The sequence below is a fragment of the Metopolophium dirhodum genome, chromosome 3 (assembly GCF_019925205.1).
Source record: "Metopolophium dirhodum isolate CAU chromosome 3, ASM1992520v1, whole genome shotgun sequence".
NCBI classification, from domain to species: Eukaryota; Metazoa; Arthropoda; class Insecta; order Hemiptera; family Aphididae; genus Metopolophium; species Metopolophium dirhodum.
In genome coordinates this window covers 38,593,215-38,610,878 of record NC_083562.1, presented here as the reverse complement: position 1 = coordinate 38,610,878, position 17,664 = coordinate 38,593,215, and the positions used below count along the sequence as shown (strand labels likewise).

General features: G+C 29.5%; 2 protein-coding genes across 5 annotated transcripts; one reads left to right on the top strand and one right to left on the bottom strand.

Annotated features, from left to right (window-relative positions):
- Nucleotides 1-4,919: 4,919 nt before the first annotated feature.
- On the bottom strand, nucleotides 4,920-6,524 carry LOC132940257 (transcription initiation factor IIB-like). Its single transcript, XM_061007745.1, has 2 exons — nucleotides 6,106-6,524; nucleotides 4,920-6,023 (listed from the first exon to the last, which is right to left on the bottom strand). Exons 1-2 carry the CDS (start codon nucleotides 6,119-6,121, stop codon nucleotides 5,104-5,106), a joined length of 936 nt encoding a protein of 311 aa, XP_060863728.1. The 5' UTR covers nucleotides 6,122-6,524; the 3' UTR covers nucleotides 4,920-5,103.
- On the top strand, nucleotides 6,060-10,568 carry LOC132940254 (elongator complex protein 4-like). Of its 4 annotated transcripts, none has more exons than XM_061007742.1 (8): nucleotides 6,060-6,077; nucleotides 7,500-7,666; nucleotides 8,242-8,277; nucleotides 8,427-8,542; nucleotides 8,764-8,987; nucleotides 9,581-9,815; nucleotides 9,890-10,078; nucleotides 10,416-10,568. In XM_061007742.1, exons 2-8 carry the CDS (start codon nucleotides 7,537-7,539, stop codon nucleotides 10,515-10,517), a joined length of 1,032 nt encoding a protein of 343 aa, XP_060863725.1. In that variant the 5' UTR covers nucleotides 6,060-6,077; nucleotides 7,500-7,536; the 3' UTR covers nucleotides 10,518-10,568. The 4 variants fall into 4 exon arrangements, with proteins under 4 accessions (XP_060863725.1, XP_060863723.1, XP_060863722.1 ...); XM_061007740.1 differs by lacking the exon at nucleotides 6,060-6,077 and adding an exon at nucleotides 7,264-7,421; XM_061007741.1 differs by lacking the exon at nucleotides 6,060-6,077 and adding an exon at nucleotides 7,293-7,416.
- Nucleotides 10,569-17,664: the final 7,096 nt, after the last annotated feature.

Here is a 17,664-nt window from a genome sequence, read left to right as displayed (position 1 = left end):
AAAACTGTGACTAAGGATTTTTAATTTTTTTCATCTGCCTTTGAAACAATAACCTAGGAGCCTTCTATTAAATTTTCAAGCTTTTTTACCCAACAAATAAAATTTTATTGATATTTATAGAAAAAAAATTTAAAAAAACTGAAAACTGACAATGTCCGTAAACAGTTCAAAAAAAGTCAAATTATTTTCAAAATTGTATTGTGTATAGAAAATGCAAATATAAACAACCAGTGAAAATTTCATGCATCTACGGTCATTTGTTTTAGAGTTACACCAATAACCAAAATCGATTTTGTTAAAAATCGATTTTGCGTAAAAATTCCCGTTTTTCCTTAATTTTTCTTTTGTTTTTCACATCGCTTTTGAAAACTACTGGGAAATTAAAATTTTGACCTCCCCAATGCACCAACGATATTCACTTTCCCATCGAACAAGATACTGAAGTCGAAAATCGAAGCATTATTTCGACTACTTATCGTGTACACAGACACAAAAATAAAAAAAAAAATAAAAAAAAAATAAAAAAAAAAACACACATCATTGTAAAATCAATACATTCATCGTTTCACTCAGAATCTAAAATTGAGAACTGACAATGTCCGTAAACAGCTCAAAAAGAGTCAATTTATTTTATTGTGTATAGAAAATGCAAATAAAAACATTCAGTGAAATTTTCAAGTATCTACAGTCATTCGTTTTTTAATTACAACAAAATAAGAAAATCGTTACATGAGAAATCGAGTGAATATCAAATGTTGTAAAAATATGAACTTCAAACGCTCATAAAAATTTAATTTAAGTTTCTTGTAGACATTTTTTTTTTTTGATAAAAGTAGACAACTTATGAGTAATCTTATATTACATTTTCAAATCTTAGATTTAAAAAGAAAAATTTTTATGAATTCTCAACTCAAAATAATTTGCTAAGTTTCGTGATTTTTCCGTATTTTGTCAAAATTTGAACTTTAAATGCTTATAAATAAAAACTGTGACTAAGGATTTTTAATTTTTTCATCTGCCTTTGAAACAATAGCCTAGGAGCCTATTTTATAGTTTATAGTTTTGATCTTTCAAGCATTTTAGTGGGTACCTACTACAAAAAAACAAAAGTTTAATTAAAATATCAATATGTACCTATATTACTTTATTCCTCAACATTCATATACCTATTATATAAAAATTAACTATAATGTAAATTATTTATTGAAAAGAAAAACGGTTTTATATCTTTTTCATCATTATTCATAATGTTTATTGCCCACTGTATTTTGGTCATTCTGTGCAATTCCTGGACAAAGTGTTTAATTTCCCATATTGCCTGGACATTGTCCCAATTATGAATATTGACAGTTAACTTTACGGCGTAAAGTATACATTAAAATTTATAAGAAATCTTGATTTTTTGCTGATGAAAGTAAAATCATAGTACTTACTCGTACATTGTAGTATCCTGGATAATTAAATTTGGAATTTTTTTGGACGGGTTTTAGTAATCGCCCCCTCCTCGTTTACAATATATTTACTTATTGAATAATTGAAATTAACTTCAAACTTGCAGCAGCCTAATAATGCAATGTATGAAAATTACAGGCACTTTGGCTGTCACAAAACGTTGCTGTGTTCATGCGATCCTCGTCCTACTACTGGGAAATTTTTACTTTTGATCCCCCAAAGTACCAACTAGATTCGCTTTCCTATCAGATATGTTACTGTTTAAGAAAATCCAAGCATTTTGACTGTCCTAAACGGTGGTGACAGACACAAAAATAAAAATAAAAAATAAACATCATTGTAAAATCAATACATTCTTTGCTTTGCTCAGAATTTAAAAATCGATTTTATATTAAAAATTCAATTTTTCTTAATTTTTTTTTGTTTTTCACTTTATCTTTTGAAATCTTCTAGGAGTTTCGTACTTTTTACCACCTTAAAATACGAATTAGATTCACTTTCTTACCAGAAAAGATAATGAAGTAAATCGAAGCAATTTTTCTACCACAAAAGGCATTTGTATGTTTTTTTTGGCTATTAGATTTATTGCTAAGTAAGTGTGAAATTATACTGATGACACAACAAAAAAAATATCAAAACTTTATTGCATAATTGCATGCATATTTAGTACTTTTAAAGTCTCTCTTAAGATTCCCGTGGAGTGTGAAAATTTGTTTTAAAACTATATATATTACTAGTCATTGAATGTTGATGAATTATAATACCTATTTTGGGGCCTAGATATTCAAAGAATTTTTGTATCATAATATGCTCTATATATTACCTGTTATTTCCTATTCTTTTAACCTAACCTATAATTCATATGTTTTTATTATAGACATCATTCCAAGTTATTGTTTTATTTAGCTTCACAAATGATAAAACAACTAATAATTAAAAGTTATCTGTAATTGAGCCTACTAAGTTGTATTTACTTAAATATATGATTATAATACAAATAATAAAATGGATGACAACAATGTCCACCGATGTTAAAAAATGTAGTTTTCCATGCAAATAGGTTATAAAAAATCCTTTTTTTTTAAGTTTCCTGACAAGTTTATTAAAAAAAATAACGGTATAAATGTCTTGTATTTTACCATGTTTTACATTTTTATTTGGGTCCGGGGCATGGTAATACCATCACCAAAGTACATTCACATTATTGTCTCATTTTTTTAAACTCCTTTTTAATATCAGTTTACAGGTTCAATAGTATGGCTTCTACATCATGAATTTGTAATTTAGATATGTATGGTAAGTTTTTCAATTAATATAAACTTGAAACTCAAATTTTGAAACCAGACAACAATTCAGATCAAAAACTACAGAAATTTTAAATTTAAAGATAATAGATAATAGATAATTTATGTTAGTGAAAATGAATAAAAATAAAATTATATTTATTACACAATTCCGTTAGTCAAGTATATAAACATTTTTTATGTCATGCCAAACAATTTTTTTTTGTATACAGCTGGTATCTTTTCTACAAATGAACATGGATTGACTTCAACGGCAACCAGTTCTTCTCGATTTAAAAAGTCAAAAAACATCAAGTGCTAAATTACAAAAATCAAACATTTCTCATGTTGAAAATAATATAATAAAATTAAACACGCAAGCATAAATGCAATGTGATATACTCTGTCCTACAAGAGCAGAGGACGGGGTGGCGACCAAAAATCCTCTTTTTTCCCGCATTCTCACCACTACCGTTTGGCACCGATCATTCGCCGTCGTCAACAATATGCACGCGGTGGCTGGGCGTGCGTGATTTACCTGTATATATATAGCAAGGGCAATCAGGTCTCGGAATGAGATATTTATTGGTTTTAGATATTTTAATTTGAAAAGTTTGTACTGAGGTTTCATTCCAATAAAGTAACAGTATAGAAACATTTGTTCATATTACAATAATATGATAATGACAAAAAATGATATTCTAATTAATCTAAATTCTTTTATTTTAGATAGTTGTAGGTAGTATGAAAATAAGCAATACCACAGGGGCCTGAATGTTCTGGCGACAAAACCCGCAATTCTCACGGCAAAGGTGGATTTTGATTTCAACTATATTATCAATAGCAGACAATAGAGTTAGCAATTTATTTTATTATTTATAAGGTACCTGTGGACTGTGGTGATTATGAAATCTAATTAATACCTATTTGATTTCGTCTCAACTCCCAATATTTTATTATAAGAAAATAATATGGTGTCGAGATCTGTTAACTTAAGTTAAAACTATAAATGTAAGAAGTGTCGCAAATGTGTGATTTCCCTCCTCATGCGAATAGTCATTGTCAACTGTTGTAAATTAATAATGTTACTTATTGTACATACTGTATAGATCGTAATTTTTCAAAAAATTATCAAAATATTTAAATTCTTGAACTAAGATACTATGAACTATGGACACTAACCACTATACACCATACACCATTGTTTTTACTATTTTTGCTGGGTAGGTAGTTTAAATTTTTCCACCATCCAAAGTTCCCCCCCCCCCCCCCCTCTAAAGCAATGATTTTTTGTACCTAGGTTAATATGGCATGTCTTATAAGTTACGACTAAGGAACGGATTTGAATGCAAATTGCATTTTTTTCAGAATTTCTAAAAACATTGCTTTCCAAGCATTAAGTTCATTTCATACATCAAGGAATTAAAAAATGTAACTTTTATTTTGCATTTTTAAGACTATTACATTTATAGGCATTTTTATGTTTTTAAGTCATTTTTATATAGGAATGGATAAAAATCTATAAAAATGTATACATTCTAAAAGAATTAAAAATTAATATAATAATATAATAAATATTAATATACAAATAATTTTTTTTTTTTTGGAAATAATTTTAAGGGTAAAACAAAAATAGAGAGAAGATAATTGAGGAGATAAGATAAGTTTTTATTGTATTTTAATATTTTTTATAAATATGTTTTTTATTAGTTTTAAGTTCAAAATTATATTTTCATTGCATTTTTTTTTTGATATTAAATCATTTTTTTAAGGCATTAAGTCATATTTTTTAAGACATTTTTCTTATTTTTTTATTGCATTAAAGTCCGTTCCTTAGTTATGACTTACTAGCATTGTTATGTTCAGTTATTAAAATTAGGCGATGGTTACTGGTTAGCAATAGATTAGACATTGACTTTAAATCTGGAAAAATATTTAAAACTTTTAACATAAAAAAAATCATGATAGTTAAGTATTGTTAAAAGATGGACGTCTAATAAAATTGAGAAACTTTATATTTTTTGGTGCATTGAAAATTTCAAAATGTTTTATGTTTTACAAATCTCTGCACTCTAGTTATGTATTATTTTATATTTAACATATTTCTAAAATGTACAATTTAGGTAATTGTAATATTACTACAAAGTAGTACTCGTGTATTGAACCATTTATACATTAAAGATATTATATAGAAAAGACAAATATTTGTTTATTTTACAAAAATACAAATACAAACAAAATATTAGTCTCTTGTTTTTTAGTCCAAACCTTAATAAAAACTAATTGTACAGTAAAATTATGAAAAATATATTTGTGGGATTTTTCATAAATGTTGTTTAGTTGAATAATAGTTATATGGTAGGAATATTTAGGATGTTGGAAGATCAGAAATCTGAGTCACAAACTTAAAGTCTTCTGGGAATAGTAAAGTAGCATTAGCCAATATCAGTTTATATGACTGCTTAATTGTGACTTCTGCAACACCAGCAATGTCCCCAATTTCTTTTTGAGAACGTTTTTCATCAGATGCTTGGGACGCCATAAATATTGCTGCGGCCGCTACGGATATAGGAGAACGACCTGGTACAATATCATATTCTACTGCTTTTTTAGCTATATGAGTAGCTGCTCTCTGGACCATGTTTGGTAATCCCAAATTACAACAAAATCTTGACATAAAATCTCCAGTTGTTATCAAATCAACACTGGTTTCCAACGCCTTTAATATTAATTTAAAAACTCTTCCAATTTCTTTTTTACTAACTTTGCTTACGGCACATATTTCTTTGAATGTACGTGGCACACCTTCTTGCCTACAAGCGATGTACAAGCTAGCTGACGCAATTGCGTCATTTGATCGACCTTTAAGATTTTTGCCATCGTGCACTTGTTTGAACAGTACATTGGCCCTGTCAACAATATTCCTTGGCAAATTGATGCGATCGGCCATAAGGCCAATTTCTCTGTACGCATTAAGTAGTGAACGATTAGTCGAACAAACCATACCCTTATTTTTATACTTCATACCGCCAAACTCATCAAATGATGCATCGCCCCTCGAAGGACCGACCAGTGTTGACAAGTCAGAACCATTGAGCAATGGATTTTCTGCCCCTCCAACACGCGAAGGATCGGCACTATTGGCGCCCTTGTCATTACTGAACGTCCTCCATTCGGAACCGACATCTATCACTCGATCACCGACCACAAGACCGCATTCAGAACATATTTGATCGCCAGCTCTGTAATCTTCAATCAATGGGGCATCTGGGTGCTGTTGGCATTGCACTAAACCAAACATACAGTATCTTTAACCATGGCACAACACGAATAATATAATTAGTTAAGTATGAATTCAGTTGTAACTTACCTAGATTTTTCGACATTATTCTTGAGGCAGTGGTTATTCTCACGTCCTGCGTGAAAATATTTGTTTTCACGTCCTGCCCTGTGATTACTCGAATTATTGATAAGAAAAGTTATTGAAAAACCCGCGTAATTTATAATATTTCATTTGAATAAATTTATACAGTCCATAAAAAATTATTATCTATTTTCAAGGGAAGACGACAAAGACAGTCTATGATAATTTCTGTAGGCACTTTATGCGTCAACAAAAACAAAATTACCACGAAGACTGTAGATTTACCATAGGGCGTGGGTTTGTTTTAAGTGACTTAAGTGTAGTGTTAGTGACTGAAAAAATTGTATTCACCTCTGGGTTACATGCTTTAGATGTTTGTGATAAAGAGATGTATCCAAATATTCATGAACTCTTGAAAAAATTTTGTATTTTGCCTGTATCAACTGCTACACCTGAACGATGTTTTTCAAGTTTTTGTTAAGTATTGAGTCTTGCCTAATAAATAGTACGACAGAAGTAAATATTTTATCAATTTTCCTATCTAATATTAAATAATAACTATAAATTAAGTAGTTATTATTATCAATACAATAATCATGCCAGATGAGGTTTTCGATGAACTGAGCTTCCAAAAAAAAAAAAAAATAGAAAACGGGATTTTGTATTATAACTATTTTTTTTGTTTATCGTATCAAACACTGGATTGCCGTTAGTATGAATCTATAATAAATGCTATTAGGTACTATACAATTTGAGTTAATTCTTATTTCGTCTTGATCCATACTAACTTCTACAAGTTAGGGGATTTTAAAAATGTATATTATATTATTTTTTTTTTTTTATTTATCTTAAGCTTCGGCAACTATGGCCATTAGTTGTTATATTATATTATTGTGTACGGTATTTATGGTTGTACCTATTTTTATATATTTCATCCCCCCCCCCCTAGCAAAATTCCTAAATACGCCACTGTTGTCTCGTAGTCTTGTGTAGTTGTGTTATTAAATATTATTTATTAATATTGTTATTATTGAATTATTCAATATTCATTAACACATAAATTTAATAAATATAATTTTATGACTACCTGGTCAAAGGTAGAATAGATAAATCTTAGTCCGTGGTTTGATAGTAGTAGATTTATCATTTATATGATATTATGATAAGAACGACATTATTTTGTCCATTTATCATTATCAAAATATCATCAATTTTCCTTTTTTGAATTGCTCAAAAAATGAAAATTTAAAGCTTAAATACGTATTGTTATTTGTATTGATAATTGTATTACTGGACTCATTTTCTTCCTTCATTTATGTAGTGTAAATGTTACAGATTAAAATATATATTTTGTAATAAGTGTAGAATCAAAGCTTATGTTTTTAAATTTGTTTGTTTAGCTAAAGTAATTTTAAACATCCAACCATATTTCCCATTATGTCGTTGAACTTGCAGTCACACACTATCAGTCAAAGAAAAAGTTTAAAGTTAAAAGGTACAAAAACGTCAGTGACTAAAAATCAAATTTTGATTTCTACCGGAATAGTATCGTTGGACGCAGTTTTGGGTAAGGAAATTCAGTATGAACAAATTCCACATTAACATTTGAGTTAAGGGGATTCCATACCGTGATTTTCTGTTTTTGTCTAACACACGCGTGACATAGGATTTTTGACGGATTCTTTGCCAAACATATCAATTGATCTAATGAAGTGATGAGAATTCTGAAAACAGATTTGAATTCGTCGTCAAGTCTACTTGAAATCAACTTTCCCACAATTTTGATTTTTTGATTTTAGCTTCTCCAAAAATTGAAATACAAAAATGTTTAAATACTCTTTTTTAATATGACGTTTTCTGGAATTTGGGGGATAATATCAAAAATGTAGGAAAGTCGATTTCAAGTAGACTTGATGACAAATTCAAATCTGTTTTCAGAATTCTTATCGCTTTAATAGATTGATTGGAATGTTTGGCAAAAAACACGTCTAAAAAACTATGTCGCGCGTGTGTTAGACAAAAACAGAAAATCACTGTATTGAATCCTCAAGATAAATATTTGTTTTATTTTATTTTTTGGTATATTGCACTAAATACTGACTGTTACATCATAGATTAATTTTTTTGTCTTGATTTGTTTAGACGGAGGTATTCCAATAGGCACTGTGGCTCTTGTTGGTAAGTGTTGACAACTTATATACTATACCTAGTCTATAGACATATTATGAAAAAGATTATAACTATTTACTTTCAAATATTTTTTTTATTTGTATCCGTATTACTTTTTGATACTATTTTAATTGGATTTATATTATTTTTGTATGTAGAAGAAGAAAATCACGGCCGAAATGCAGAATTGATTACAAAACATTTTATAGCTGAAGGAGTTGTGTGTGACCATTCTATTTTGATTGCTGATGTCGAAAAGAAGCCAGAAGCAATTGTAATTTTTTTCTTTGTTCTGTTTTCTATTATGAGTAAAATAATATTAATTTGTTTTAGGATTCCAAATAGCAACTACATAATTCAATTATGTATTATATAGCTATATAATAAAAAATCCAACATATTTAATTAAGTTTTTTGATAAATAACATAAAGTTGGGTTGGATTGATATTTTAGATGGACTTGCATGTATTTCTTTAATTTGCTTATTGTTCTAGGCAAATGATTTACCAAAACCAATTCAAGAAGAGAGTTTTCAACCAACTGATATTATTGCTGAGGATTTTAAGATAGCTTGGCGCTATAGTCAAAATCCTATATATGACTCTAAACCACATCATACATCAATATCTTTTGGACATACATTTGATATGTCTGCTAAAATTCCTGTTGATGAATTAAAAAACATTAGGTATTGGCCAGACGAAAAATCACAAGGTACCTTCCTATTTACATAGTTTTAATATATTTTTTCACAAAACATATTTCCCACAGTACAGTATTTTTTTTTTTTTATTATTAATTAATCTGCTGTAACTTAGGCCATTGGGTGGTTTTTAACATATAAAATTTATTACAAATTATACCTATCTTTTTTTAAAGCTAACAAATAACATAGTAATTAAATAAAAGTCTTATAATTTGTAAATAAACGCATGTTCTAAAATTAATTACTGTAAGTGTAAGTACCTATTTTAAAGTATTAAAAAAAAAATAAAAATAAATTTGAAATTATATGTCTGTTAATCATGATTATTATTATACAATTTAATTAATAATGAAATCCAACAAAATAATATTTTAAAATTCTTGAAATTGATTTTTTTTACTGAAAGAGTAATTGTGGAGGTACAAACTTCTGTTTTTCAAATGAGACCTACTCCCCCCCTCCTTCAAATTGTAAATTATTTAATGGATATTTTTTATGAACAATTTGTTGAAAAAATAGGGAGTAAGCATATTTGGTGATTCACACTGTATATATAATGTAAGTCATTTGTGAGTATTGACTTGTTTTTGTTTCACCCTAGGTACCAGTTACTCCGAGCTACTAGAACAAATAAATACAATAATAACTAAAGGAGGTTTTAGTACAAAAATTCCTGTTGAACAAAGACGTGTATTAAGAATAACCATTAGTAATTTGTATTCACCAATTTGGGATTCTAATGATCTGAACGTTGTTACATTTTTGTATAAGCTTCGAATTCTTGTACGTTCTTCATATGCTACTTGTCTCTTAACATGTCGAGCTCATACAATTGATGATGTAAGAATTTATCTATCAATTATTTTCCTAATGCTTCATCATAATATCTTAATATTTTTGTTTGTTAATTTTAGGTGGTTAAATGTCGAATGGAACATTTTGTGGATACAGTACTAATTTTGAAACCAATGGAACTAAGTTCATGTGCAGACTATAATGGGAAGCTTATTATTGGTAAATTAGCGTCTTTTAACACTTTTTTATATGAACCTCTATCTGTAGATTGGGCTACAAAACTCACAAGAAAAAAACTATGCATTGAGGTAATATTATTATTTTATAACCTAGTACTTAAAGACCATTGGTCAATGTTTTATCATCTAATAATGATTATGCATATTACCAGGGCTATGAATTTCATGATTGAATATCAATCGATTTAAGTTACTTAAAAAATATTTTGATAGTTAAAATAAATCTGATCAAGATTTAAATTAATCATAAATTTAATTTGACATATTTTTATGTCGACAACTACTGCTTGAATCAGAGCTTTAGTGATTACAATTTCAAATTTTAAACCAAATTCTACAAAACATGACCCATTTTCCCTGTCATTCCCTACCAAACACTAATTATAAAACATATTTATTTATTTAGAAATTACATCTTCCTCCATGCTTGAACAGTGGCGATGATAATGAAAATGTTCACACTAAGCAATTGTCATGCGCTTCAACAACTTCTGTATTAAATTTTTAGTTTGTTTAACCTTTTATAATTTAATAAAAATAAATATTTTTTGTACATTTAGGTATGTTTATCATATTTTCATGAGATAATATCACGGACTAAGATAGATTGGACTGGAAACAAACAGGCGGGCAGGTGACGGGAGCTGGGCAGCTTAAATTATGGAGTAGGCTTGTGCTACCTAATTTCATCGTATAAATTAGATAAACAAATATAGGTAGTGCTAGATTCACACTTGCCCCCCCCCCCCCCGCAATGTCCTACTTGTAACCTTAAGCGGTTCAGTGATTAGGCTTTTGTTTCCAGTCCATTCTATCTTAGTCCGTGAATAATGCATATTTAGAATTTTTGACTTGGTTATCATATGACCTGTTGGCTGTTACTAGTGTGTAAGATGTCCATCCTATAACACTTATAACTTAACGTAATATGGAAAATCATAAAGTTACTGAAATTGTAGTATTTGTAAATTGTACACTATTACATATTTTATGCTTAAATTATCGTAAGAACTACAATTCTATAACAAAAAAAAAACATTCAAATATCTAAAATTTAAAAAAAGAATCTTTATAAAAAAAAAAGATGATGATATAACTGTTATTGCAATAATTATCTTTATAATATAATTAATTACATTTTTTTTTAAATAGGGTTTTCAATAATGAACCAAATTTATTGTACTTTTATATAAAAAAAAAAATGTTTAATGTGTAGTTATATAATTTTTTTTTTGTAGACCGTGGTCTTAAATACAGTGGTGGATCCAGGGCTTAATTTGGGGGGGGGGCAAAGTACAAAAAATACAAAATTGGCTGGTGTCCAACAAATTTAAAACGTGGCACAACAAACTTGTTTACACATCGTAGAAGAAGAAAAAATACTGAAACAACTTTTAAAAATATTTAAACCACAATTTTCGCTATAGCACTACATGATTCATTTTACACCGCCATTAACGTCTTAAAACTGTATTAGTATATTTTTGGATATTTTTGGTGAAGTTGGCACTACAAACTTTGAACTTGAATAACTTTTGAAATACGTTCCAACAAATTCCAACAAGTGCCCAACAACGTCCAATAATGTTATATGAGTATTGTTGGTAGAGTTTTAAAGTTTTTTTTGCATATGTAGTGCTAGTCATGTAGTTGCCACTACAAAATTTGAAATTGCATAACTTTTAATGTAGCTTCCAACAAATTCCAACAACATCCAACAAGTCCGAGTAGAGTTTGTTGGAATGGTTTTAGATTATTGTGCTAACCTTGTAGTGCCAGTTTCACGTAGGTTACATGGTCCGCCTACCGTCGCCCTCGTCTAGGTTCTTGTTGACTTTTAAGAATTCGAAAAGCGACTCGCTATCGAAAGTCGACGTCCGGTGCTTCTGCCAAGTCGAATTTGTTACGCTCGGCCTTGTTGCAGGCGTAATAAACTGTTTTTACCAGGCTCGGTAAGTTGTACATTTCTAAAATGTCGGCTCCAGACGTACAGTAGAGACAGTTGTAGAATGCCTTCTACGCATAAGTCAACAAAAACTCGAAATGGTCACTCGAGACTTTTAACGAAAATTAACGATAAAAGGATGACCGCGTTGACTATCTATAGCAATATTAATAACTCGTTTACTCGTGAGTAAAAATCGTATTATTGAATGATAAAAATATTACCACAGAATACAGATTTCCATATACCTTGTCAGTATAGAAGTCTGTGCCGCAAAATAAGTTATCCTGTGATATGTTACTGGCAAGCCGACGACTTCGATTAAATCAGTAACATTAGTAGTACATAAGATGGCGTACGAATACCGACCCCGCAAACGAGTACGAAGTAACAACTGTAACCCAAAATGTGACTCGCATCCGGGCCCTTTTATCTCTAGTTGCGACAATGTAATGGGCCATGACAAAATAGATAAAAAATTATTTATTCATGACTCATGAGTGGATCGTTGAGATGAATGATGACTTCCAATAAATTACGGTAAGTTTTCCTTTGAATTTTTTTATGCAAGTGTAATATTAAACGGTATTAGGTATACAGTGTTTGGAAGGAACGATGGTTCCAAAAGGAACGGATTTCTTTTTAAAGGACGGCACGTTGAACGAATTTCTTTTTATAAAAAAAGAACGAGAAAATGAAGGAGTTCTTTTTTTTCAAGGAAAAATAACAACATTTTTCGTTCCTTTCTAGTTCCTATAAGTTACACTGATATGTAAATAATTGAAGTTAAGATAAATATTACGGGGTGCCACCATTGGGGGTGACTTCCCCCTCCCGCTAATCAACCCACATCCCATTTACGTATTGTACTATACATGTCAATACAGATTGTAAATATAAATTTTTGTTCAATAAAAGAAAAAAAGATATAAATTTTTTAATGTGAGTAATGTGTATTGCCAATTAGTGATTGTTATCGAATATCGACGTTAATCGTTACTCATTAGTCATTAGTCACTTTATTAAGAGGATATCAGTGCACTATTTGTTTCCTCTCTGGCCCACGCGCAACATGTACAAAACGCATTGACGCAGAATCATTTTTTCTATGTTTTTAAGTAATCTTAGAGTAAAATCACCTATTACAAAAAAGATAGAGAATAATATTTTTGAGGGAATGGCATGTTGATTTTATATTTTATCGTTATTTGACTTTGTATTCGATTTTCAAAATAAACAAAAAATGTTGTAAATTTAAATTATGTTTAAATTGTTTCGGCACAACATTTCGACAAACTAGTATGTCATTCTCTTAAAAATATTATTCTCTATCTTTTTTGTAATAGGCGATTTTACTCTAAGATTACTTAAAAACATAGAAAAAATGATTCTTCGTAAATGCGTTTTGTCTATGTTGCGCGTGAGCCAGAGAGAGAAAACAAATACTGCGCCGACATCCTCTTAATATTTCTTTAAGTTATAAGTTATAATTTATATAGAAATGAGTACCAATATAAAATATAATTATTATTATAACAATAAACGATGAGCTACGGATAGGTATGTTTTAAAGAATAATTAATTAATTATTTTATATGTTAACGTTGCAGTCGACATACGTGATACGTCGGCCAACAGTTTAATGTTGTGGAAAATCTCAAACTGGAATTATAAAATATAATATGTAGCCATGTAGGTACTTGTGAGTATATGATATTATGACTAAAAATAGGTACCTAATAACTATATTAATAATATAATATAATAACGACGTTCGAATTCCTATATAAGATTAGATATTATAATTTCCCTTCGTGCGTATGGCTTACCTACATCCGACTAAATCGCGTGCCGCATAAACTTACTCTGAGGGGACCGTAGTGTCAATAATGAATATGATATTATGCACTTGCTTACATTTTCGTTTTTTACGTTTCGTTTTGATCCTGCGTAGAAACCGTTCGTTTATGGAATTCGAAAGTGTTGCGCACAAGACGGGCCGTGGTCTTATTGTAATATATAGTCATTAACGGAATATAAAAGCAGTGATCACGCTTAGAAAAACACTACCACGGTATAGGTATACCTACGCTGCACATGTACAGAGGTAACGAATTTTTTTTTTATTTCATACACTATTATTATTATTATTTAGTCTGCGACGAAAAACTTTACCGCCCGAAAAACAAAACGTCGCAGTTGTCTGCATTTATAATGTACCTGTGTAACCGTGTTATATATAGAGGTACAGGGTGTATCTATTATGTCATTGTACGCGGTGGGTTTTTTTTAACGATTGTGGAATAATAATATGGAATTTCGTTGAAACGAAAAAAGACGTATTTCTTTATTTTTAACAGGCCATTTTTTTTTATAACAATTTAAAAATTTTTAAACACACGGGTGCTGTACCAAGCTAAATCAACTTAATTTTTTTTAAATGGTAACCACTATATTTTTTAATGGGTTCTGGTAAAGCTTTTATTGTCTGAAAATTTTGACAGTCAAATCATCAATTTTGGTTCGCTAGTTTATTAACTATGGTCTTCTAAATATTAGTAAAATATGCATTAATATACTTTTAATTTAAATAATTGGTATAGGTTTAATTTACAATAGCTAAATATTTTTTTTTTCTTTTAACTACCTTTTGATACACTTAAATAGTTTAATGGCTTAATCTAATGATACGCTTAAAAAAAAAAAAAAAATAACATAAACAAAATCGTTGGCAAACATAGTTCATTATTTTAATTTTAACATTCAATCATAAAAATCAGTATTATTATTTTAATTTACTATTATACTTTTCTTACAATATCATAAATTTGGATTATTTATTAAGTGGCTAAGGTATTAATGGTAAATTGGTTCAAACCTATGGTTTAAATTTCATGTTTATACCACTACAAAACATTGCACTTTTTTCATTACACAATTTTTTTTAACCCCCATATACCTAAGACATATTATAATGTCAATAATCGAATACCATTTACCATTATTACCTTAGCCACTTAATAAAGAATCCAAATTTATGATATTGTGAGAAAAGTAACTGTGATGATAAAAATGTAAAGTTATTAATTACAATTATAATAGTAAATTAAAATAATAATACTGATTTTTATGATTGTGTGTTAAAATAAACATAATGAACTATGTTTGCCAACGATTTTGTTTATGTTTTTTTTTTTTTTTTTTGAGCGTGTCATTAGATAACCGATTCAACTATTTAAGTGTATCAAAAGGTAGTTGCAAGAAAAATTATTTAGCTCTTGTAAATTAAACCTATACCAAATATTTCAGTTAAAAGTATTAATGCATATTTTACTAATGTTTAGAGGACCATAGTTAATAAAATTGATGATTTGACTTTAAAAATGTTCAAGCTTTAGGTACCAGAATCCATTGAAAAAATATAGTGGTCACCATTTGAAAAAAATAAAGTTGATTTTGCTATTGGTACACCTGCGTGTTTAAAAATTTTGAAATTGTTATAAAAAAAAACTGCCCGTTAAAAATAAAGAAACACGTCTATTTTCGTTTTAACGAAATTCCGTATTATCGTTCCACATAATCGTTAAAAAAAAAACCCGCGTACAATGACATAAGATACACACCCTGTATATAATCTGTAGCTATACGGCGTGACGCGGGAGGGTTGTATTTAGGTACCCATATATTATTATTATAATACGTATGGGTATTTTATTTGCAGGAATATCGCGTCGCCACAATATATTATATTCTGGAGGGTAAATCTCGAGAGACGAATTTTTTTTTTTATCACTTACGGGTTACTTTTGCGTATACTGCAGTCATTATTGTTGGTACGCAGTGCTTGTTTACACTCCCCCGGACTATGCGCGCGATAAAATTGGGAATTGTGAAAATGATAAAAAAAAAATATGAATACTTTTCGACGCGTCCCGTCGAGAATCATGCTGTCGATTAATTTACAGTTTACACTTACCTACGCATTAGGTATTAGCAACATTCAGTTTCATATATTGTTTCTAAAACTTGACCAATTATTAAACTTTATAAACTATGGAAAAGATATAAGAAAAAATGGAAATAGACGAAAAAAAAAATTAAAAAAAATATAATATTATAATAGGTAACATAATATACCAAATACGGTGGAAGATATGAAAACTAATATACCTAGATTACGTTTATTTAAGTCTTTTAGGGAATTGAAATTTATTGAAAAATTTATAAAAATCATAAGCACCGGAGTTAATATTTATACGCTTAAGGGAGATGAAATGAAACAAGTACCTATATAATACACTAACCGGCGTATTTCAAAAACAAATGGGAAATCAAGCCAACATTTCGAGCTTAAGAAGTTAAACGAAATAACTATATAAGCACCTATTGAGTTATTCATGAAAGAACATTGCGAAGGAAAGTGTAGTGAGTAGTTATTAACAATAATTGAAATGAAACGAGATCCTATATATAATATATACATATCGAATTACTCTAATTAAAAAAAAATATATAATAAAATATAATAATATGTTAACTACTTTTACACAATATGTAATAAGCGTTTAGTTTTATTATCTTGCACGTAGATATGGTAATAACTATTATGGGTGAAGGATCTTTATCAATAATTTATTTATATTATATTCCCGTTTAATTAAACACTTCTAACACGTCATACTGTTATCTACAGAAATATACGTAAAATGAAATCGTAAATGACATAATATATCACATATTATCTAAAGCGTACGACGAATAAACGAAATTTAAATTGGTTGTAAACCTATAAGTCAACATTTTTTGTGGGGATGTGTTACCGAACTGTGGCTACGAACTCCTAAAATCCATACCAGTATTATGATAATGCGGATTATGCATCTCGTGGCTATTTCAAAAACAACAACAGGTGTTATGGAGCTGCGCATTTCTAGAAACCTGCATTATACGGTAGTATATGATAAGCAACTCGGGCCATTGTCAAATACAACATCGGATATGGTCACAATTTCAACAAATCCGTGAATTAATCTATTCGCTGTCTTTAAAATCCCGGCCATAGTTCCTTTTAGCCAAACGATATTAATTAATGTTCGACAATTAATATTCATAATCGCAAACCCAGCTATTTGCAACGACGTCTTTCCAGGACAAACTTCTTTGGTCGCAATTCCACGAGCTCCGGTCCAAGACAGTGGAATAGCTGGAATACCACTATAAGAAGGGAGCCCGCGAAGAACGGAATATCATTCGGATGTATCGCGGTTGAGAGTATGAGACCCGAAAGCACCTTCACGTCACTCACTCGGACACGACTCATCGTGCACTTAAATTATTTTACTTGAATTAAATAGAAATAAAACTATATATCATCATAATAATTACCGTCGAAATATTGTCTTCAATTAAAACCATCAATATCTAGGCCTTCGGCACTCCGCATGCAACAGTATATATCAGGGATGGGCAACTGGCGGCCCGCGTACCTCTTTTATCTGGCCCGCGCTACATTTTCAAAATTGCTTCACATAATTTTAGCGCTTATCTGTATTTTATTTTATTTTATTACATTTTTCGATAAAATGTGGATGTAAATTCTTATCTAGTTACTTTACTTCATTTTGTCGGTTTAGTCATATCCGTACAGCCGTAGTTTTTTTAGATGGATTCAGAAAAAAATTGTAACTGTTTAAAAATGTATTTGTTGAAA